At 40.6% G+C, this 25098-nt stretch overlaps 1 protein-coding gene across 1 annotated transcript in view; it reads left to right on the top strand.

Moving 5' to 3' along the window:
* LOC126473689 (ankyrin repeat and zinc finger domain-containing protein 1-like) overlaps positions 1-22828 on the top strand; it is a 111032-nt gene extending 88204 nt beyond the window's left edge. The window contains exons 9-12 of the mRNA XM_050100925.1: positions 3200-3479; positions 18199-18340; positions 18422-18595; positions 22324-22828. Coding sequence (XP_049956882.1) covers positions 3200-3479; positions 18199-18340; positions 18422-18595; positions 22324-22521 — 794 coding nt within the window. The 3' untranslated portion in view covers positions 22522-22828. The remainder of the gene's footprint in view (positions 1-3199; positions 3480-18198; positions 18341-18421; positions 18596-22323) is intronic.
* Positions 22829-25098: the final 2270 nt, after the last annotated feature.

Raw genomic sequence — 25098 nt, 5'->3', positions numbered from 1 at the left:
TGTGGTTATCAACTGCAAGAATTACTTGGAGGAGGGACTCTGCCATCTGTCTGATACTTCCACCTACAGTGACCCCATTCTACAAATCTAGCGGGATCTCCAGTCCCCTCTCAAATCCTCGGCTCCACCCCTAATCTTCACTGACTCTCCATAATTCCTCTTCCTTTACCAACCAGCCCTGCTCATTGCTGTCGCTGCCCCCTCTCCTTTTACACTAATATCCCCAGTGCCCATAGCCTTGCTTTACTGAACAGTATCCTTCCCAACTATGTGGCTGACTCCAAACCTACGACTTCCTTCTTGGTTTTCATGAACAACTATATGCTCAACCGGGATTGCTTTTCCTTTGAAGACATCAGCTACAATCAGGTCCGTGGTATAACAATGGGCGTCTGCATGACACTGACCTGTGCCAACTTATTCATGGGCCATCTAGAGGAATCCTTTCAAAGCACCCATAATCTTAAACCCTTCAACTGGTTCCGTTTTGTAGATGACATCATGAACTGGACTGAGGTTGAGGACACCCTATCCACTTTCCCCCAGAACCTCAATTTGTTCTCCCCCATTCATTTCACCTGGTCCTCTTCAAACCAACAAGCCCCCTTCCTTGATGTTGACCTCCACATCTAGAGTGGTTACATCAGTTCCTCTGTCCACTTCAAAACTGCCAACCACCAACACCACCTCCACTTTGACAACTGCCACCCATTCCACACCACAAAGTTCCTTCCATAGAGCCTAGTCACCCATGGTTGTCACATTTGTAGGGATAAACAGTCTCTCTCTCCTAATACACCACGGGTCTCGCTGAGGCCTTCACCGATCAACATGACCCTCCCAGACTTGTCTGGAAATTGTGCAGCAACTCCTCTCAGAAGTCAGTATCACCCAGGACTGGAGCAACTGAATTACACTCTCCACTACGATGTGCCGAAATGAATAGCATCCTAATCACTATCCTCCCCACCCTTACTGCAGTGGTATCTCACCATCCACCTTATCTACGCAGTATCCTTGTCCATCCCTTTGCCTCACGGCTCAAAGCCCTACAATAGACCCAGATGCAGCATCCTCCCACTACCACATACTCCAGTCCTGTGAGGCATTCCCTGTCCCATCAAAGACAGGGCTACCAGTGATATCAGTTTTGTGATCTGCAAACTGCAACTCCTGTACCACTCACTTTCTGTGTGGGCATGACAAATAACAAGCTGCATGAATGGCCATCACCAAACCGTAGCTAAGAGACAGTTGAGTAAACCAGTTGCTAAACTTGCTGCCCAGCATGATGTGATTTACTTCAGTGACCACTTCACAGCTTGTACCGTCTGGATCCTTCCTACCATCAGCAGCATTTCTGAATCCCTACAACATAATCTTTCTCCCTGTAACACCCCTGGCCTCAACCTTTACTAGTTACTGTCCTCCCCCCTACCTATCACCTTTCCTGTTCTCACTCCAATACTGCACGTTCTAGCAATACATCTACAGTTTTTCCCCTACATCTTTTCTCTTCCCTTGCATTTCTCCCTCCCAATTGTTCAGCTGAATTCATTATTTTCTCTCAGAAAAGTTAAAGTTAGTAATAATTGATGGGAAGTCATCTAGTGAAATGGAAGTGATACCTAGGGTTCCCCAAAAGTTTTCAAACACCCTCTTATATTGTTTACAGTTGATGCTGTGGTTTACCATCTGGTAAAGAAATCAGATAGTGAAAAAGAATTTCAAAATTATTTAGACAGTATATTTGCATGGTGCATAAAGTATCAGTTGCCCCAGAACAATATAAAGTGTATGGTTTTCCACATGAGTACTAACACAGATTCTGTTAAATTTCAGTTAAATGATAAAAACACAAATTTAAAGATTGTAGATTCAACTAAATGCTTAGGGATTATAATTACAAATAACTTAAATTCTAACCATCCTATGTAAAATGTTGTGGGGAAGGCAAACCTTTATTGTCAGAACACTTAGAAGATGCAACTAATATACTATAGAGAATGCCCATGTTACGTTTTTCAGTCTTCTCAATTATTGCTGCAGGGTGTGGGATCCTTACCAGGTTGAGAACATTGAAAGAAATTTGAAAAGAGCAGCATGGTTTGCATTATCACGAAATAGAGCCTAGTGTCTCAGGGATATGATTAGTGATATGCTGTGGTAGTCATTAAAACAAAGACTGTTTCTTTGCTGTGAAATCTTTTCACGAAATGTTAATCATCAACTGTCTGCTCCAAGTGCCAAAGTAGTTTGTTGACTACAACCTACATAGAGAGAAATGACTGTTGTAATAAAGTGAGAGAAATCAGAGCTTGCATGGAAAGATTTGTGTATTCATTGTGCCCACATACTATTCAACAGCCGAACAGTTCAGAAGTAGTCAGAAAGTGGTTCTTTGTAGCATCTGCCAAATATGAATTGCAGGGTTGTCATGTAGATGTAAATGTGAACCACATCACTCATAGATCTCATTCACCTGTCAGGATCCTTACAGACTTAGAATGGATATATGTTGCCTGGTTGACTGCTTTAAAACTTCTGTCTTTGCTGAGAAGTCTGAAAGTGTTATGTTAAACATTACACACATATAACTAGCAAACCATATTAAGAACTGTTATTCCTATACAGCATGTAAGAATGGATAAGGGGAAAAGAGAGCTAATAGAGATGCCATTTATCACATATATCACCACACTGAGACTTATAATAACCAAATGTAAATATGTTTGTGTATTTGGAAGATGCCTCCAGAAAATGTAAATGTTCTTGTATTTAGAAGATGCCAGCAAAAAAATAAATAAATAAATTATATTTTATCAAGAGAAGTAGAAGATCCATGATATAATTATGGGAAAAAGAGAAAAGAAATTATTGAGAGGATGGTGGCATTTGTGCTTTCTAATCGGATATTATCCAATGGTTCCTATATTTTCATTGCCTTCAATATAAAAGCATAACAAGCTTTTTTTGTGCACCCTTTCATTGACCTATTTTATAAATTAAATTACTTTTGATCTTGTAATACATATTGTAAAGCATGTGCTAATAAATATACTCTCTGGTTCCATGGACACATTATAAGTTAGGAAAGTATATCACAGGGTCTGTTCATTGCTTGCTTTATAAAAATGGATAGCAGATATATATTCAAAGTTTTATTCGCCTACAAATCAAGATTAATTTTCTGTTTCAGGGCCATGCAGTGATATGATATTAGGCCTTAGAAAAAATCTCAAAGCTGCTTGTAAACTGGGTGATATAAGTCTTCTGAAATGCAGTTTGCCACCTATTGCAGAAAGTTCTCTAGAATCAACTGAATCAGGTGCTGAAGCTGTTGATAGCAAATTGACTGAACAGCAAAGGTATTCAGTCACAGCTGATGAGATGAACATGTGTCTTAATGAAAGTGTTGATCAGGATGGAAATACTCTACTGCACATTGCAGCAAGCAGGGGCTACTGTGAAATAATAAGGTGGCGCTCTTTCAGTTGTTTCACTATATTTTTAGAAAATAATGCTTAATAGTAAAAATAGGATAAATGCTTTTACTTGAAATTCCATGAGGAAAGTTTCTTGGGGTTTTTACCACAAGATCAAACATTTTACTAAGTGATTTGAGCACTTCAAAAAGCTCCTTCCTAGCAACAAATGAAGTCATAGCACTTGAAGTTGATTTAATCAGTATGTTCCTTAGAGCCCATTAAGTAGGAAAAGCTTCAGGGAATAGAACAATTCAAAGTGTACATTAAGGAAAGACAAGTGATGTGTAGAAACTTAATCTGTACATTATATAAACTGTAAATTATTACTATACTGCTATTTCATGCCATTCAAATTTAACCCTGTAAATTAGGACGACGACAACTACTTTGAAAAACGTTGCTGTTTATCTTCTATCGGTAGCTTAATAGCGGGTGTTCTAAACTGATATTTTTAATTTTGATCAAGTATATTTCAGAAATAGTGATACATGAGAAGGTTTGCAGCATAGTATTCACTCACACCTAAAGTTATAGCAGTTGTTTAACACAGTTCAGCATGTGCACCATCCACAGCATGAAGGATATGTAAGCGATATTCCAGTTCCTCCCAAATCTGACCTAGCCTGACCTCATAAATGTGTCCAATTGCTGCTCTGATATGAGCTCGAAGTTCTTGCAGGTCCCGCACCATGGCCAGGTAGGCAGCATACTTCACAACACCCCACAGAAAAAAATGTAATGGTGTTATGCCTGGAGACCGTTGAGGGCTAGAAAATGGGTCCTCCTTTGCCAATCCAGTGACCTTAAAATGTGTCATCCAGAGTCTTCCTAATAATCTAATCCCATTGAAGAGGGGCACCATCCTGCTGCAGCATGATGTCAAGTTGCAGTTATTATATCTGTGGAAATGTAAACTGTTTCAATGTGCCAAATAAACAGTGAAGGTTGTTGACTCCACTACAAAGAAAACCAGTCCAGCCACACAGGCATGAAGCAGAGCACACCACACATTTACCTTTGGACTGCCATGCACAAATTCCATCATAAAGTGGGTGTTCTAGGAGAATAAAATCCTCACATTGTGTTGGTTTACCTTCCGGACACACAAAAGCAAGCTTCATCTGTGAACATCACATATCAGATGGTCTGGATCATTGTCAATGTAATTCAGAATATCAGTTGCAGATGCTTTGCAGTTTGGTCTGTTATAAGGTTGAAGCACATGCAGCAATTGCACCTTGTAGACATAAAGCTCCAGTCTCTTGTGTAGCACCCTGTGCACTATGACTGGTGATAGCTGCAACTGTCAAAATGCTTGACTGATTGATTTGGTTGGGCTCCAGATAAGTGGTGTTTTACCTTTTCCATACCTGCGCCACTCTTGCCCAGATACCCAGAACTCGACCTGTTTGTGACACTTGTGGATTCCTTTAACCTCATGTACCACTTTTTGATAATGTGGAAAGATCATTTTGAAACACGCTGTATTTGAGACATGTTGAATAATCGGGTCTTCTGCAAATTGTTCATATCATTCTCACATGATATTTTAACAGTGTGACTCACTGTCTTCTTCAAGTGATCACTGAGACTGGTCCGTGGGGGTATTGGGTCCATATTTATGCCAGGATGGTGTTAGATGCTCTGTTTTTGGCTCATACCGTGTCAGGCACTCCATCTGCCAGGGGCAGATCTAGTTGTCCTCTCTTGCCTCTGGTACTCTGACCGCAGTCCACATGTATCTTGGTCTCCTCTGGTGTCATGCCTGTTGTCTGATGCTTTATTTCACATCCACACCATGCCAGGCTTTCTATCCACTGATTCCTGCCGCCTTGGCCATCCTCCAGTTGTCTTGGGCATTGTATGTGAAGTCCTCACCTATTTGGGCAGGCCTCTGCTGTTATACTTCTGCCGGCCGGTGTGACCGTGCGGTTCTAAGCGCGTCAGTTTGGAACCGCGTGACCGCTACGGTCGCAGGTCCGAATCCTGCCTCGGGCATGGATGTGTGTGATGTCCTTAGGTTAGTTAGGTTTAAGTAGATCTAAGTTCTAGGGGACTGATGACCTCAGTAGTTAAGTCCCGTAGTGCTCAGAGCCATTTGAACCATTTGTTATACTTCTCATCAGGCACACCAAGTTTTCTGTCTCCTCTGTGGGAACGGTCAGGTGCTTGGTTCTGTGTCTGCCACTGTTGAGCCAGTCTGTAGTGTCCATGGGCTGTTTTCTCATTCTCCGCTTCCATTTCTCACAAAATCTCAGTGTTATCTTTTTTGTGCTTTCAGAAGCTTGAGTGCTGGTATCTAACGTCATGGTTGACAAGATTCCCTCTGACCTTGATCTTGATGGATTTTTTTATGAAATTTTACCCGTAGAAATACAGGAACACAAGAGGCAATACTGACCCTACGACTTATCTTGGAAGATGGAGTAAGGAAAGGCAAACCTACGTTTCTAGCATTTGTAGACTTAGAGAAAGCTTTTGACAGTGTTGACTGGAATACTGTCTTTCAAATTCTGAAGGTGGCAGGGGTAAAATGCAGGGAGCAAAAGGCTATTTACAATTTGTACAGTAACCAGATGGCAGTTCGAAGAGTCGAGGGGAATGAAAGGGAAGCAGTGGTTGGGAAGGGAGTGAGACAAGGTTGTAGCCTCTCCTCGATGTTATTCAATCTGTATATTGAGCAAGCTGTAAAGAAAACAAAAGAAAAATTCGGAGTAGATATTAAAATCCATGGAAAAGAAATAAAAACTTTGAGGTTCGCCAATGATATTGTAATTCTTCAGAGGCACCAAAGGGCTTGGAAGAGCAGCTGAACGGAATGGACAGTGTCTTGAAAGGAGGATATAAGATGAACATCAACAAAAGCAAAATGAGGATAATGGAATGTAGTCGAATTAAATCTGGTGATGCTGAGGATGTTAGATTAGGAAATGAGACACTTAAAGTAGTAAAGGAGTTTTGCTATTTGGCCGAAGTAGAGAGGATATAAAAAGTAGACTGGCAATGGCAAGGAAAGCGTTTCTGAAGAAGAGAAATTTGTTAACATCGAGTATAGATTTAAGTGTCAGGAAGTTGTTTCTGAAAGTATTTGCATGGAGTGTAGCCATGTATGGAAGTGAAACATGGACGATAAATAGTTTGGGCAAGAAGAGAATAGAAGCTTTCGAAATGTGGTGCTACAGAAGAATGCTGAAGGTTAGATGGGTAGATCACATAACTAATGAGGAGGTATTGAATAGAATTGGGGAAAAGAGAAATTTCTGGCACAACTTGACTAGAAGAAGGGGGATCAGCTGGTAGGACATGTTCTGAGGCATCAAGGGATCACCAATTTGGTATTGGAGGGCAGTGTGGAGGATAAAAATCGTAAAGGGAGACCAAGAGATGAGTACACTAAGCAGATTCAGAAGGATGTAGGTTGCAGTAGGTACTGGGAGATGAAGCTTGCACAGGGTAGAGTAACATGGAGAGCTGCATCAAACCAGTCTCTGGACTGAAGACCACAACAACAACAACAACAACGACCCGTATTTTGGAGTCTGTGTCACAATCTTGGTGTCATTGTACTTCTTTGAGTGACCGAGTCCTAGACAGTGCTCTGATATTATTGATTTGGTTGCCTGTCTAGGTCTATTATGCCTCTGGTGTTCTTTTCACCTGATGTCCACAGTCCTGATGGTCTGGCCACCCACACTGGAATGGTATATTGTAAATACCTGTCTTCCGTAGCCCTGGGCCATCTATTATATTCCCCAGCAGTGCCCCAATTCTAGTAGATGGGCAAAACATACTTTTGATGTTGTGTTTCAAGAGACTTCTGCTAATTTTGAAAGAGATGGTCCAGCATATGGCAGATATGCCACCTTCTTTGTCTCTTCCTGTTCTTCTGGACCCTCTGGCACAGCGGCAGGGGGAACTGCCTTCTGAATATCTTTGGAAGAGTATACATTTTTTCAGAACACTGTTTGTTCTATAGCTGCTGCCAAACTGTCAGGATCTGAAAGGATCTGTGCCCAATGGATTAGAGTTCTGCACCGAATGATGGCAAATATTGGCTTGTAGAGACACTACGTGCTCAAAAGTATCCAGACACCTGTCTGAAAATGACTTACAAGTTCGTGGTGCCCTCCACTGGTAATTCTGAAATTTAATATGGTGTTGGCCCACCTTGATGACAGCTTCCATTCCCGCTGGCATCCATTCAATCAGGTGCTGGAAGATTTCTTGTGGAGTGGCAGCCCATTCTTCATGGAGTCCTGCACTGAGGAGAGGCATCGACATCAGTCGGTGAGGGCCTGGTACAAAGTCGGTGTTCCAAAACATCTCAAAGGTGTTCTGTAGGATTCAGGTCAGGACTCTGTGCAGACCAGTCCATTACACGAATGTTACTGTCGTGAAACCACTCCATCACAGGCCGTGCATTATGAACAGGTGCTCGATCATGTTGAAAGATGTAATCACCATCCCTGAATTTCTCTTCAACAGTGGGAAGCAAAATCATGACCACACCATAACACCACCGCCTCCAAATTTTACTGTTGGCACTACACATGCTGGCAGATGACATTCACCGGACATCTTCCATACCCACCCACACCCTGCCATCGAATCGCCACATTGTGTACTGTGATTCGTCACTCCACATAACATTTTCCCACTGTTCAACCGTCCAATGTTTACGCTCCTTACACCAAGCGAGGCATTGTTTGGCATTTACTGGTGTGATATGTGGCTTATCAGCAGCCGCTCGATCATGAAATCCGAGTTTTCTCACCTCCCACCTAACTGTCATAGTACTTACAGTGGATCCTGATGCGGTTTGGAATTCCTATGTGATGGTCTGGATAGATGTCTGCCTATTACACATTACGACCCTCTTCAACTGTCGGCAGTCTGTCTGTCAGTAGACGAGGTCGGCCTGTAAGCTTTTGTGCTGTACGTGTCCCTTCATGTTTCCACTTCACTATCACATCGGAAACAGTGGACCTAGGGATGTTTAGGAGTGTGGAAATCTGGTGTACAGATGTATGACACAAGTTACACCCAATCACCTGACCACATTCGAAGTTCATGAGTTGCGCGGAGCACCCCATTCTGCTCTTTCACAGTGTCTAGTGACTACTGAGGTCACTGACATGGAGTACCTGGCAGTAGGTGGCAGCATAATGTGCCTAATGTGAAAAACGTATGTTTTTGCGGGTGTCTGGATACTTTTGATCACATAGTGTATATCAGTGTGTGTTGGTTTGCAGTAACACTATGTCCGAAGGTGCCACTTGCCTTTCTCTCAACTAGTACATCCAGGAATGGTAGTAATCCATCCTCCTCCAATTCCATGGTGAATTTTATATTAGGTTGGCGTGAATTCATGTGTTTCAGCTTCTCCCTGCCGTGGAGCCAAATGTCAAAGGTGTCATCCACATACCCAAGAAAGCATTTGGGTTGATGTGTGGCTGATGTAAGTGCCTCCTCTTCAGATCTTACCATAAATAGATTTGCGCCACCACTGATGGTAGAGAGTTACTCATTGCATCCCTTCAGTTTGCTCATAAAATTGACACCTATATAGAAAGTACGTGGAGATCAGTATGTGCCTGAATAAGTCCAGGAAAGCCCCAGTGACCTTTTCTCCAGTAGGATTGAATGAGTCATTCAGTGGAATCCAGGTGAACAAGGACACTACATCCGAACTGACCATAATGTCAGAGTCCATGATGTGCAGTTGTGTAAAATGTAGTAGGAAGTCTTCTGAGTTCTGAATGTAGTGTACACATTTCCCTGCATGTGGTGAAAGCATATTCTTCAGATACATAACTGTACCCTAGTTAGCCATGACAATGTTGCTGACAGTCACGGAGGTATCCCATCCTTGAAAACTTTGGGCAGTCCATACAGTCTGGGTGACACTGGTGCTTTTGAGCACAGCTTCTTTCTGTCTTTTCAGGAAGGCCTGTCTCTTTCAGAAGAGGCTGGTCTTCTTATTCACATTGTCTGTGGGAAATGGGAGTGGAGACTGAGAAAATGGCCCTTGGATAGAACACCAGAAACTACCGAGCAGAGATGAAACAACACTAGACCAGCCCAACAGTAGCGTATGTATAACTGAACACCTGATCATTCCCATGAAGGAGATGAAACGCCTGGAGCGGCTGACAAGAAGTGCAACACAGGAAGCCTGCCCTGCAAGGATGTCACATCCAATACCTAAGACAACTAGAGGATGGCCAAGGCAGCAGCAGTTGCAGGATAGAAAGATGGCACAGGGAGGAGGTGAAACAGAGCACAGATGATGGGCACGACACCAGAGGTTGCCTCCCCCCCCCCCCCCCCCCCCCCTTTCAAGCTGTTGCAGTTCACCTTTACGTTCCCCACCTGACTTTTCCCCTCGGTACCATTTATGTCCCTTCATCATTCGATGTCACCAGGGCAGAATTCCTCCAGCATTTTTGCTACTTGGTAACTTTAATGTGCATCATTCCCTTTGGGCTTCTCCGAGGACCTGTCAGAGAGATGCCCTCTTGGCTGACCTTTACCAACTTAACCTCTTTTGCCTTAACATTGCCACTATCCTTTCTGACTCCTCACACACCTATTCCCATTTGGACCTATCTTTTTGCACTGCCCAGCTTGCCCATCGTCTTGAGTGGTCCATTCTCTCTGACATCTACTTGAGCGACCATTTCTTGTGTGCTCTCTGTTTGCTGGATCCTGCCCCATCTGCATGCATGCCCAAATGGCAACATACTAAGGCTGACTGGCAGCTTTACTTCTCCCTGGTGACCTTTGAAGAACAAGATTTCCCCAGCTGTGATCACCAGGTGTAATGTCTCGCCAATAGTATCCTTACTGCTGCAGAATGCTCCATTCCTCACACTGCCTCTTTACCATGTCGTGTCCCAGTCCCTTGGTGGACCGAGGCAAGCCGCAATGCAATTTGCGCACGGGGACATGCTGTCCGCGTTTTTATCATCATCCTACAATGGCAAACTGCATTCATTATAAACAGATGTGTGCAAAGTGTCATCACGTTCTTCAGGATAGGAAACCAGCTGGCTGGATTTCATTCACTAGTTCTTTTAACAGTTCCACCCCTTCCTTTGTCGTGTTGGCCAACCTCCAACGGCTCTCTGGGACCAAGATCCATTCCCCAATTTCTGGCCTCACAGTAGTAGACAGTGTTACTGTAAACCCTATTGCTATCTCCAACACCTTGGGCCACCATTTTGCCGAAGTTTCGAGCTCTTCCCACTATCACCCTGCCTTCCTCCATCGGACATGAGCAGAGGAGGCTCGGATGACACCCATTTCTTCTCCAAATCGTGAGTGCTACAATGCCACCTTTACTATGAGGGAGTTTGATCATGCTCCCAGTTCATCCCGATCCTCTGCCCCAGGACCAGACACCATCCACATTCAGATGTTGCAGCACCTTTCTCTTGCGGGCAAGCACTTTCTGCTTAACATGTACAACCGCATCTGGGCAGAGGGCACATTTCCTGGACGTTGGTGTGAAGCCACTGTCATACCCATACCTAAGGCCGGTAAGGACAAAAACCTTCCTTTTAGCTACCGCCCCATCTCTCTTACCAGCTGCATTTGCAAGGTGATGGAATGCATGATTCATGTCCGCCTGGCACGGTGGCTCGAGTCTTGCAATTTACTGACGAATGCACATTGTGGATTTTGAGTGCAGCATTCTGCAGTGGACCATCTCGTTACTTTGTCCACCCATGTCTGAATGGTTTTCTGCGGAAATGCCAGACTGTGGCCATGTTTTGCGATTTGGAGAAGGCCTACGACACCGGCTGGAGAATTGGTATCTTCCGTACTCTTTACATGTGAGGCTTCCATGGCTGCCTGCCCTGTTTCCTTCGGGCATTTTTAAAGATTGAGTTTTCAAGGTGCGTTCGGGTTCTGCCTTGTCAGGCACCTTTATCCAGGAAAACGGTATGCCTCAGGGTTCTGTCCTGAGTGTCGTCCTCTTTGTTATCGCCATTAACCCTATAATGGCCTGTCTTCTGCCGGGCATCTCTGGCTCCCTTTTTGTTGATGATTTTGCCATCTATTGCAGTTCTCCAAGGACCTGTCTCACTGAGCGGTGTCTTCAGTGATGTCTTGATCGTCTTTACTCCTGGAGCATCGACACACTACCTGCAACTTTCCCGGTGGGTGTGAACCCTTCACCACCTTGGCTTCGTGAAACGGCCCATGTTAACCTTGTCTGACCGTGGGGTCGGGTATGCCTTTGTCATTTGCACACGTCTTTTGATATCAGCTTCCGGCACACTCCACAGTATTTACAGCCAAGCTCTTCGTTTTGTATCAGGCCACAGAGTACAAACAGTGACACAGCCTTTTCAGTTGTGCCCTCTGCTCAGATTCACTCAGTGGCCTTCAAAGTCGGTGCGTGCTGTACATCGCCCATCCCTTAGTACATCGGGTCCAGGGAAACTGTCACTCGCTCACTCTTGGTGAAGTCAGTGTGATGTTTCTGTGGGTTCCTGGTCATGTCGGTCTGCCAGGAAATGAGGTTGCTGATGGTGCTGCCAAGGCTGCAGTCCTTGTACCTCAGCAGCGAGTGGCTGTATTCCCTCCGATGATCTCTGTGTTGCCATCTGTCAGGAGGCGGTGCCCCTTTGGCATCACCAGTGGTCCTCCCCTCACAGGAATAAGCTCCGGCTTATTAAGCCTCTCCCAGCGGCTTGGATGACTTCCTCTCGGCCCTCCCACTGGAGGAGGTTATTTTAACTTGGCTGCGTATTGGGCACTGCCCTTTTAGCTACCACTTTGTACACATTGTACCCAAGTTTTAACTGTCCACCACGTCCTGATGAAATGCACCTTTTTTAACCGTTTACATACCCGCTTGGGTTTGCCGTCTGATTTATCTGCCGTTTTAGCAAATGGCACACGGGCATTTTACTTTTTATCCACCAAAGCAATATGGCGAAGGCCATTTAATTTTTAGTTTTGGACCTCTGTTTCTGTACGGTGTATTTTTTAGCTCTCTTTCCACATGCCTGTTTTTAGCTGTCTTCTGTTATGTCAATTCGGACTGACATATAGTTGTTTTTTTATCTCCTCTCTGTCTTCGTGTTCTATAGATTTTTGAATTAGGCGCGTATGATCCCAGTTGTTTTTTGCACCCTAAACCAAACCAAACGAAACCAGAGGACGTGGACGGCAGTCAGAGCACGAGCGACAAGAGAGGACAACTAGAGCTGCCCCTGTCAGGCACGGACCGCGGATGGAGTGCTTGATGCAGTGTGGACCGAAAACTGAGTGTGTAGCACCATCCAGGCGTAAATACTGCATCCAATCAACCAAAGGACCAGACTCAGGGATCACCTAAAGAAGACAGCGAGCCATACCATTGAAGTATTATTCGAGAATGACATGAACAACTGGCAAAAGACCTGATTATTCAACATGTCAACATATTGCCGAGAAAGCCTGAAGTATTACAAGCTGTATTTACTTGATTTTGTTGATATCTTACAAAGAAAAGAGGTACTTAAAGTATAAATATAGTCATGTGTACAATACGTTCCTTCTTGTCATGTAGCTTTACAGTGAACTGCAACTTGTCATACAGCTTACAGAACTTTTCAATCCTTGAGTCTGGATAATCAGATAATTTGTAATCAGTTACGATGCAAATTCAGTTGGTGGAAATTAACAGCTTCTTACTATATGTTAGATGAGAGCTTGTTGATCACTTTTACACTGGGGTACGTGTTTCCAGTCTGTACCTTACACAAGAATAGAAGGTCTACGTGAAAACTCCTTGCTTGGCTTGTATTGTAGTTACGCAAAACATATTTCACCCAAAACTGATTTTTATTGTCAGTAACATAAACCATTAAGGAGTAAATATACTGGGAAGCGAGAGGAAGAAGTAAAAAATCCTCACAAAGGCCTTTTGAGGTTGTGCAGTTATTTACTGTATACAATGTCCTCACTGGTCTCTTCTGTTGAATAAATACTTCTTTTACTTTACCTGCACTGTCCCAGAAGATAATTTCATGTGCAGCATGGAGTCTAAGTATACCAAATAAGTTAACAATCTTCTCTTTAGTCAATATAATAACTACGAATAAAACATGCTGAACTAAGCTTCTTGAATAGTTTATATATGTTCAAATAACTTACGGGTTTGCTGCTGGGTGACGTCGCCGAACACCGCCGATATTTAGACAGGAGCACACCCTGCTATTCTCAAGGCACAAATGCAAGGAAGAAACATTGTGCAAGCAAATTTAATACCTCAGTTCACAGAGGAGAAACAAGGAAGATACCACACGCAGAACAAGTGTCAACACAACCAAAGATAACCAACATTAGAAATATCGATAGTTACTATTAATCAACAGGTGAGGTAGCACTAATTTTGTCCCTCTGTTTTTTGATGAGAGACAGAGCCGGATTCCAAGCAGCAATTAAACAAAATCCACCATCTCTGTTAATAAGGTTGCTTGATAGTCTGATTTCAACAGCTTCCTTAATAACACTATCCCAATAGCTGGACGTGCAAGCCAGAATCTCTGTGTTGTTGTATTCCATAGGATGACCGGTGTCAAGGCAATGTTCTGCAATAGCGTATTTGCTCGGCTGTTGTAAGCGTGTGTGACGCTTATGTTCAATACACTGGTTTTCCACAGTCCTGATTGTCAGACCAATATATGACATGCCACAACCGTGAGGAATACGATAGACACCAGCCTTAAAGTCTCACAGTTTATATATGTATTGACTACATTTTAATTTATCATCCTACTGAACCCCGAGAAGGTACACACATTGTGTTTCATTTAATGTATGACCATTAATGTCTCCTTCTAGTACTAGCAAGTTATTTTTGCTTGTTCAAAATTTCTCCGTATGAGCCTTCTGATATTAAGACTTAAACTGTTTGTGTGAACCAGTTATAATAAGCTATCATTTGTGTTGTGTCTGGTATGTCTACTGTTCCACCCATGATTAAAATACTTGTGCCATCAGCAAACATTACAGTTTTTGACTTCTCTTTTGTAGACATTACCACATCATTTATGTATCTATAAGATTCCATGTGAAGTTCTGATAAATCAAACACATCTACTGACATTCCATCTGGTTTTTCATTCTCTTCATCATCTTCTTCTTCTTCTTCTTCTTCTTCTTCTTCTTATGCACTTCCAAGTATTAGCCCGTTGCCTGTTACTGTGCCCTTCCCTTCCTTGGAGTTTACAGATTTCTTCAGTCAATCAGTTATAATTTCTGACTTTGTAAAGTAATCTGCCACTGTTCACTGTGTTGAGATGTTCACTCTGGTTTCTTCTGTTATCTTTAATTTTGTTACTTGTTTTAAATATGTTTAATTCCCTCCCAGCGTCACTGTTTCTTAATCTATCTGCTCTGTACAACCTTTCATAACCCTAAGAAATATCATTTCACCTATCTCAATCTTACTTTTTTTTTTCTCATTTGTAAATGACCCATGTCTCACTTTCGTAGAAGTATGTGGGGCCAGACATTCTACATCCACACCGATACTCCAGAACCAGCGGTACAGTGTGTGGCAGAGGGTATCCATACCACTACTAATCACTTCCTTTCCTGTTCCACTCACAAGTTGAACGAGGGAAAAATGATTGTCTATATGCCTCCGTATGAGCCCTTATTTCTCATATCTTATCTTCATGCTCCTTACGTGCAATTTATATTGGAAGCAACAGAATCATTCTGCAGTCAACTTCTAATCTATGTCTACATGGTTACTCTGCATTTCACACTTAAGTGCCTGGCAGAGGGTTAATCAAACCATGTTTATACCATTTCTCTACCATTCCACTCTCGAATGGTGCGCGGGAAAAAGGAACACCTAAATCTTTCCGTTCGAGCTCTCATTTCTCTTATTTTATTATGATGATCATTTCTCCCTACGTAGGCGGATGTCAACAAAATATTTTCGCATTCGGAAGAGAAAGTTAGTTATTGAAGTTTCGTAAATAGATCTCACTGCAAAGAAAACCACCTTTGTTTCAGTGACTGCCACCCCAACTCGCGTATCATGTCAGTGACACTCTCACCCCTCATGTGCGATAACATGAAATGAGCTGCCCTTCTTTGCAACCCCCTCAATGTCCTACGTCAGTCCTACCTGGTAAGGATCCCACACTGCGCAGCAATATTCCACCAAAGGACGGACAAGTGTAATGTAGACTGTCTCTTTAGTGGGTTTGTCACATCTTCTAAGTGTTCCGCCAACAAAGCGCGGTCTTTGTTTTGCCTTCCCCACCATATTATCTATGTGGTCTTTCCAATTTAAGTTGCTTGTAATTGTAACTCCTAGGTATTTAGTCGAATTGACAGCCCTTAGATTTGTGCGATTTATCGTATACCCAAAATTTATTGGATTTCTTTTAGCACCCATGTGGATGACCTTACACTTTTCTTTGTGTAGTGCCAATTGCCACTTTTCTCACCATACAGAAATTCTCCGTAGATCATTTTGTAATTGGAATTGATCGTCTGATGATTTTACTGGACGGTAAATTACAGCGTCATCTGCAAACTGTCTAAGGGGGCTGCTCAGATTATCACCTAGATCATGTATGTAAATCAGGAACAACAGAGGGCCTATGACACCACCTTGCGGAATGGCAGATATCACTTCTGTTCTACTCGATGATTTACCATCTATCACTACGAACTGTGACCTCTCTGAGAGGAAATCACAAATCCAGTCAGTTCTCTAAATTTTCTCAATAGTGCTCCTTTAAAAGAACATCACCTTCCCTTCAGCAATTCCCGTTTGAGTTCCCGAAGCATGTCCATAACACTTGCAAGTTGTTTGAACCTGCCAGTAACATAACTAGCAGCCCGCCTCCGAATTGCTTTGATGTCTTCCTTGAATCCGACCTGGTACAGATCCTAAACACCCGAGCAGTACTAAAGAATAGGTTGCACTAGCACCCTATATGCGGTCTCCTATACAAATGAACCACACTTTCCTAGAATTCTTCCAATAAACCGAAGTCAACCATTCATCTTTCCCACTACAGTCCAATGATTGAGTACCAGTTTTAAAATCCAAAGATGTGGAGTTCGATCCTCCTTTGATCTTAGGATTCTTTTCTATCATTTATTGCTAGTTTCAGTGCTGGAAGCAATTTGTTGATGTGAAAAATCCCAAGTGGCCTTACTTAGCAAAGTGGTGCAGTGGTTAGCACACTGGACTCGCATTTGGGAGGAAAACATTTCAAACCCATGCCCAGCCATCCAGATTTAGATTTTCTGTGATTTCCTTAAATTGCTCCAGGTAAATGCAGGGCTGATTCCTATGTAAGGGGACAGCTGTTTCCCTTCCCCATCCTTGACACATGCGAACTTGTACTCTGTCTCTAAAGACCTCGATGTTGACAGGATGTTAAACCCAATCTTCCTTCCTTACTTCCTAGTTGCACTGCGGTTTGGAGTCTGTATTAAACTGTGGATCACATGCAACTGGCTGAGTCATTTCAAAGGTCAAATGAGAGCAAGGGCATCCACATCCAATACAATCATGCCTAATACAGCGCTGTGGTGTTCAAACCAACCTTTGTGTTGATGATAAGTTTGCATTTACTTTTATTGACTGTAACTTTTGACATTAGCTCAAAACAGAAATCTGATTGGTGTTGCCCATACAGTCTAGCAAATAAAAATGACATTGAATATATTGATTTCAAGTCTGCCACTGGACCATAGCAGATCTGAGCACTGTATATTCAACGTGTGTGCCTGGAAAGTCTGAAGAGTTGTGTGATAACTCATACAGAGGACAGTAGGATTGTGTTTATTAGCAAGAATTTTTGACACATAAGAAAATTCTCAGGAAGCGTCTTCAAAACAGGTGGGAATGTTGTATATTCAGGGTCATCTTATAGCTGGATAGATACACTAAGCTCAGCATACATTGTTCATATCTACCAAGTTAAGAAATTACTTTGTAGTCTATTTCCCACATTCCCTTCCATTAATTTACTATTCTAGCAGTACTTTGACAGCTTGTTTTCTAGGTGCCTTTAATTATAACATTTCTTTACTGACAAAACGTTAAATGTACTCACTCAGAAAAGCTGATCATCACTCCCATCTCTACTCCCATCACTATTCCTCCATTGTTTAAACATTTTCTGAATGGACTCACAAGTCTCTGTTTGTTTAAGGACAAGGTTTGAATCCTTTTGTTTATTTTCACATGCTGAGAACTGCTTACTTGAATGTGTAAATATTCTGTTTTAATTACAATATTTGTGGGAGTATTAATTTACAGACACAAAATAGTCAGTCTTCTATTTAGATTTACATTTTGCTCTTCATATCATCCCGGCTTTTTGTTCATACATTTTTATTGTTACTGCCTCATTTGATGTCATCAGTTAATGTTTTCAGCGTCAAGTTTCACTTGAGATGTAACTTCCTTATCTTTCTGGTTGAGAACAGCAGCATCAGAGAGAGAGTGTTGAGTGAGCGAGTGAGTAAATTTCAGGCTGATTGTGGCTTCTAGGCTACCAACTGATAAGTCGGAAAGGTCTTATGCATTCTGAAGAAAGAAGTTCAGTTTTCTAAATAAAAACAGGTGTGTGTGTGTGTGTGTGTAAAAGAAGATATGAATGAATGGAAGAAAAAGTGCTAATTGTATGATCCATAGATTCTTTGGTAACATTAATTTGAAATGTTGCAGGATGCTGTTGTCTGCTGGATCTGATCCATGTCATAAAAATAAAAAGTTGCAAACACCATATGTCGTATCTTACAATAAAGAAACGAAAAATGTATTCAGGCAGTTTTATGCAGAGTTTCCTGATAAGTACAATTACAGAAAGGTAAATCGCTACAAACATGTTATTCATACCTTGCAATTAACACTTAAATTGGAAATAACAAGTGTGATACCTAAATTTTAGTCGCAGATACCAGGTCCATTAACAGATGAAACAGAAAAGAAAATGCTAGAAAAACGTCGAATGCAACGAAAGCTAAAGAGAGAGAGAGAGAAAGTTAAGAAGCAGGAAGAAGAAAAAATAAAAAAAGAAGAGGCTGAAAAGGAGAGATTTTTGCGCCTTAGTGACAGAGAAAAGGTACTACTAAGAACAAATTATATTCTATTCCAGTTATTGAGCTTTTTTTGTGTGTTATTGACCATAGTGAAGCAAATTTCTAAAAGTGCTTTTCCACTATATAGTAATACAACAAAATCAGCAGGTGTAATTGCAGATTTAAATATGAGTCAATATGGGTTGCTGTATCTGTCTTTTGTATATGTTATATGCCCTAAGAATACGTAATAATAAAGATGCTGAGTCATACCAGAATTTTTGAATGAGTGCTGCAGATCTCTTTCTGTCAGTATGTGTATTCAATGCAACAGTGAACCTCCACCACCACTACAAAGCTCCTGTAACTCTGCCATCTTGAAATTCGCAAACTGTGCAGTGCAACATTCTACTCAATACAGCACTGGACAATAACTGACTTGCATCACTGAAACTTCTGGCAGTTACACATTAAACACAGGCATCTGCAGGGATGCCAACCACATTTTGCTCCAACACACCATTGCCATGAAACTATGAATGTTCTGGAATTTTGTGAACAGTTACAGTATTTATTTTCTTGTGCCTGTATTTTTTTTCCCCAACAAGTGGCCTGTTTTTGTACCTAAATTTTCCTGTAGCTTTCTCATCTAAGCATGATAAATGAGTAACATCAGATATACCACTTTCCATGCTTGCATAGTTCTTCATAACTTTATCAAACAATGGGTTGGAAAAATATAATGGGAAAATTCTGGTAGTGTCGATAATTGAGGAGTAAAGACCACTCAGTGAACAGCAGAAGCATTGATTTGTCAACAGGTAGACACAAAAGAGAGAGGGGGGGGGGGGGGGGGACCTTGCTAGCTTTTTCTGAATAAATCCTTCGTCATGCCAGAGCTCACACATGTGCGCATGCCCCCCGTCCCCCAGACACCACACACACACACACACACACACACAGGTCACACAGTCATTGGCAATGAGAATAAATTCTCAAAATGTGTTATGCTAATCATGAAAGTGTTCCATTGTTAAAAACGTGAGTTCCACCACGTCATATGGGCTGCTAATTCATGAGGCCATCAGTGACAGTGAACTTAGAGTGCTCAAGAGTAGATAAAGTCAGTGAAACACTGTGGGGAGATGCACCTAGTTCAGCTCAGCAAAATGTACTGTGATTGATGGGCTGCTAGGCGCGCGGCATAAGCCTAGAGTGTGCCGTAAGTGAGAGCTTGTGTGAACTCCATTTAGTGGGCGGCCAGTTGCAGCGGCCTTATGCACAGTGTGTGAACTCGCTGCAGAGCAATCGGGTGACATCCTAAGTACCCACCTGATGTAAATACACCTGTGGAGGCATATGACTCACAGAAGCCAGGTAGTACTGTGCTGACATTGCTGTTTATAGTGCTGCTTATGCCTCTGGCAGTGAGGCTGGTGCCACACAGTACCGTGGCGGCTGCTGGGAGTTCAGTTGTAAACAACCCTGTGTGACTGTTCAGATTGCTTTTGTTCAGTCTCCATAGGAAAGTTGTTAGCAGGCCAGCACTGCAGCAACCCATCATACATGACTGGTTGGTGGCTATGTTATGGGTGGCAGCTTGGGGATACGTCAGTTGACGTGTTATCAATTTTTGTTTGAATTTGTGAAGATTTACAGTATTTAATTTCATGTCAAGGGGGACTTGCTGAAAACCTTTGTACTGTGAAAATTATTACGGAGCTAATCATCAGTACTTCCAAAAACAGGAACTCATTCTCTAACATATCTGATAATTCACCTGATAACCTTACATACCTGTACTACTTCCACCAATATTTTTTTCTTTTTCTTCTAATAACAGCAACATTCATAAACATTATGCTACAAAAAGAAATGACTTATAGTATCCATCACTGTACCTTGGTATGTCATAGAAGAAAGTGAAGTATTTTATCATAAAATGCTTTGACCACTTACATTTCTCTGTAAAGAGTCTACAGGTAACACAAATAACTTCAAACATTCAAATCGTATCTGGTTGACATTCCCTCCTACGCCGTATGCTTTCTGAATATAAAGAAGCAGGGTATCATGGGAGCAAGGGCAAGGGCGAAAGCTAGGATAAAGAAAAGTGACAAAAGTAAGATTGTCCCATGAACAGTGAGATCATTAGCCACATTTTACTATTTTGTTAGGCGTCTAAAGAGCCTCGTTATTACTGAGCTTTCATACTGTGATAAAAGCTACAAAATTGGCTCATGACTCTATAATATTGTTTTAAATAGATATAATCATCTTGCTGCTAAAATATAGATTTATTTTACTGAGAAAATATTGTATTCTTTTAGTTTTTACAATTTTCTAACACTGAATCATACTGAAGAATCTTTGTTCATTAAAGAATGTTCTATAACCTTTAATTTTGTGAAGAAATTATATGACAGTCTGCATATTAGGAGTAACTGTGTACTTGTTAGTAAGGGGTGAGGCAGAGTAAGCAGTAGTTTTGAAAAATCTGCAGAAAAAATTCGATTAATGTTTCCAAATTTTACTTTTACCACCTTATATTACATAAAAATTTGTTTAAGAAAATTAAGTAAATGTAACTAAGTTTTAAAAATAAATCCAGTAATATGATGTCCATTCAGACTTTCACGCAAGCCTTGAAGTTATTCATTTCATTCCACAGCTTTTCCAATGGGATATGGAACACCTCCTCTTAGCCATTCATTCAGTGCTTCAACTTTACTCTTCAGCTAACCTTCAAGTTGCACATTGCTGAGTCCGCTGAACAGGCAGACCATACGGTAACCCTACTTTGAGAGATCAGGTGATTTTGAAACAAAGCATTAATGATATTCATGCTTACTCTTGCCATGAGAAAGATTGCTTCCTTTTGCTGGAAAAAAGTTCCCTCATTTACTTCATACTGAGGACACTGTGGAGTAAAAAAGTTTTCCAAAATGTCTGCATATCTTTGTGAAGTCACTGTCACATAACTGCCAAGGTAATCTTTGGAAAAGCAGGTCCCTGTGATCCCCGATGAAGATGTAATGTACCTCACAGCAACTTTTGTGGAATGAGGAGGTTGCTGAAGTTTTTGTTGTAGGATTCACATCGATCCACAACTTAAAGTTCTGCATGTTCATGTAACCAGACAAATGGAAACGGGCCTCATCACTCATTCATAAGTTGTTCATAGTATCCCTGTCTTCATAAATTAAATTCAGCATGTCTTCACCAATTCATCTTCAAGAACCTGAATAATTTGAATCTTTTGAGAATGTTAGTGTAGATTGTTGTAAAAAAATCTGCCTAATTATTCTCTTGGAAATCCCAAGTGCAGTGCCATACTGTTGAGCTAAGTGATGTGGGCTTCTTTCAAATACAACTCGTACTTGCTCAATGTTTTCAGGAGCACACACTGTATTTGGTTTTCCAGGCTTTTTTATTGGTGTTGACAAAGTTTTTAACCCACTTTTTATTCCCGCAGGAATATTGCACCGATAGATTACAATTAATTTGGAAATAGGTGTGAAAAACATGACAGGGCTGCATATTAGAACTACTGTTGTGGTAAAATGCTTTGACAGTATGCGTGCTGTGCTGCAATGTCCATTGCTCCATTGCTACAGAATGCTAATGTGTCAGAAACCTGGTTGCTTGCATCCCCACCTTCTTCCATCAGTTGAAAATGATTCGAACACTTTTCAGAATAACTTTTTACTCTGCCTCACAATGTTTTTGTTTTCAGTGCATGACATACTCAATTTCCTTTTGTCAATGACAGTGTGCGTTGGCAGCAGAGCGCAGAATGCTGTTGAATGCAGAGAAGAACGGAGGAGTTCTTCCAACAATCTCTCGCTGTTTTCAGTGTGCAAAAGATATCACTGGCTGTACCCCATTTGAATACAACATGTATAAATTCTGTTCCATTGAGTGCCTTAAACAACATCGTATCAGTGCAAAGGTTACTGGTAAATCTTGACAGTCCAGCAGCAAAATGCAATCATTTAATCCTTTGCATTACAGCATTTGTAGCTGCCAGAATCCAGAAAATGTTGTGTTTTAGAAACGTGATTTTAAATATTGTAGCTATTTTATGTATGAGATATAATTGTAGGAAATCAAAGGAAAAATCATCATTTTCAAATAGTTATTTATTAAAGAATTTATTCAATATGTACTAAGCAGAAATGATACGTAAGCTTTATACATGTTTTTATATTGTGGTGTAACTGAAAAAGTCCATTTTAGTGACAGTCAGGAACCATAATGAATTTACAAAATCATTGGAGTGGAATAAATGGTTTTAAAACAAACTTTATCAAAGTATTGTATGTTATTTTCCCATACCTTATTATCTTCTTAATATAAATGAGTATCACATTATTATTGAAGAGTTTTAGATGTTTTTTGTGGAACTCTGTTTTAATATTTAGTTTATCTTGTTTGTAAGTTGTAAGAAATCATGTATTTCTCCAGTTTCCTAATAGGAGGAAACGAATTGATTAGTAACCTTTAGATATCAATATGTATGAGTTGCAATATTATTGCATCTATAAAATGAGCATGACAAATGGTAAACTGTTTTAGAAGCACTATTCAGGCACACCAAAGAATATTTTAAATTATCATAAATTTCTCTGTATTTTTACCAAGCAAGATGGTGCATACAGTAATATGATGGGGTTTCTGTTTAGGGGGAGTGTGATTTAAGTTGCTGCTAGACATTTAAGTGTAAGTTTTCTGTTGTTTCCATAAAATACTTCAGACAGAGGCTGGGATGATTCCTTTAAGCCACAGTCAATATCTTTCTATACCATTATCAGCTGAGCTGCCACTACAATCTCTAATGACCTCAATGTGATGTTAAACTCCGGTCTTCCATCTTCCTTTCCTTCCCATATTAGCTTATTTGAGGCATTAATACAAAGTATAGTAAAATAAATTGAAATATAGTGCTACACAAAACTTGATTGTTATTCAGCTCATTGCTATTTTGATAAGTGATACTTCTTTGTGTTATTTTTGTTACTGACAGTGTAGTATTTATAAATATTATCCTAAAAGTAGTAAACAAAAACAACTTAATTCCACAGTTTGGTGAGTATGTGATTGAAGGGTGGTTGTGTTCTGAAAATATTTATCTGATCTGAGCTTTTCTTTCATATTGAGATTATTTTATAACCATGTATTCAACATTGTTCGTAGATATAGTTCTCATTATTTTTAGGTACACCAGATGGTTTGCTGATTTAGTTGAAATATATTGTAAGATGTGACTTGTAAATGCAAATGGTGTATGCACAGGAATATAATTTTGAGAGGTTTCATTTCATGATAGACGATGCATTCTGAACCATTGAGACCTGTATGTGTCAGTTTAATTACTGACAATCTTCTCTTTAGTAGCTGACAAATGAAATCAGAATTCATATAAAAATAAGTACCTCGCTTTTTTATAATGATCACCAACAGTACTGATTTTACCCACCTAAACAGCCAAGCATATTAGTATGCCACTTCCGGGATTCAGAGAGCGTGCCGCCACCAGGTCAAATCTGTCCAGTGGATTAATGATGAGGGCCAGTGTTCTAGCAAACCTGGATGTAGTTTTTAGGTTGTTTCCCACATCCTACTCTTAATCATTTAATTTCTCCTGTGCTAATTATGTAAACTAATTGTTAGCTAATAGCTTTATATGGTTCTACAGATTTCATTCCACAAACTAATGGGAATGTCTTACATCCTCAATGGCCAACTAATTTGTGCCCACTCTTCTCTTCCATTCTTCATATTATTTTTATTTTATTTATTTGTTTTATTTCATTTCATGTTCCGTAGATCCTGGTAGCGAGTGAATCGCAAGGATATGGAATGTGTCAGATTCAACACAGTTGAAATATAACTTGTGTAAATACAATAAAAAGATACAATGTAAATACAAATCAACTAAACATCAGCACAATCAATTAACAGAAAATTGTGTTTCACATGTTAAGGATGAGTAATACATTTATGATAATGGAATGTGTCAGATTGTACACAGTTGAAATACATCTTACATAAATAAAGATACAATGTAAATAAGATATCAGCTAAACAACAGCACATTCAGCTAACAAAACATTTTTGTTTCACATGCTAAGGATGTGTAATATATATAGGAGTCAAGATAAACTAAATATTCCAAAGGAAATACAGGAATACCAATAAATAATTGTCATATGCCTATGATAGTACTCAAAATAAAATTAATTATACTAAGTTTACAACACTTACAAATTTAGTGATTATATACATTTTCTTTCACATATTCATCAACTGTATAAAAAGATTTCTCTATCAGGTACTCCTTGAGAATTTGTTTGAATGCTGGCAATCTTTTGTGAAGGCATTTGATGTGTGGTGGGAGAGCATTAAATAGCTTAATGCTGGAGTAATAAGCATAGTGAGGCTTTTCACTTCAATGTGCAGACTGTTATTGGTACTTATGTTATAGTCATGAAATTGGCTGTTATCTTTGTTGATATAAGGGTTTTTACAGAAAAATGTCAACAAG

The sequence above is a fragment of the Schistocerca serialis genome, chromosome 4 (genome assembly GCF_023864345.2).
Source record: "Schistocerca serialis cubense isolate TAMUIC-IGC-003099 chromosome 4, iqSchSeri2.2, whole genome shotgun sequence".
NCBI lineage: Eukaryota > Metazoa > Arthropoda > Insecta > Orthoptera > Acrididae > Schistocerca > Schistocerca serialis.
This window is presented reverse-complemented; position numbering and strand designations above follow the sequence as displayed.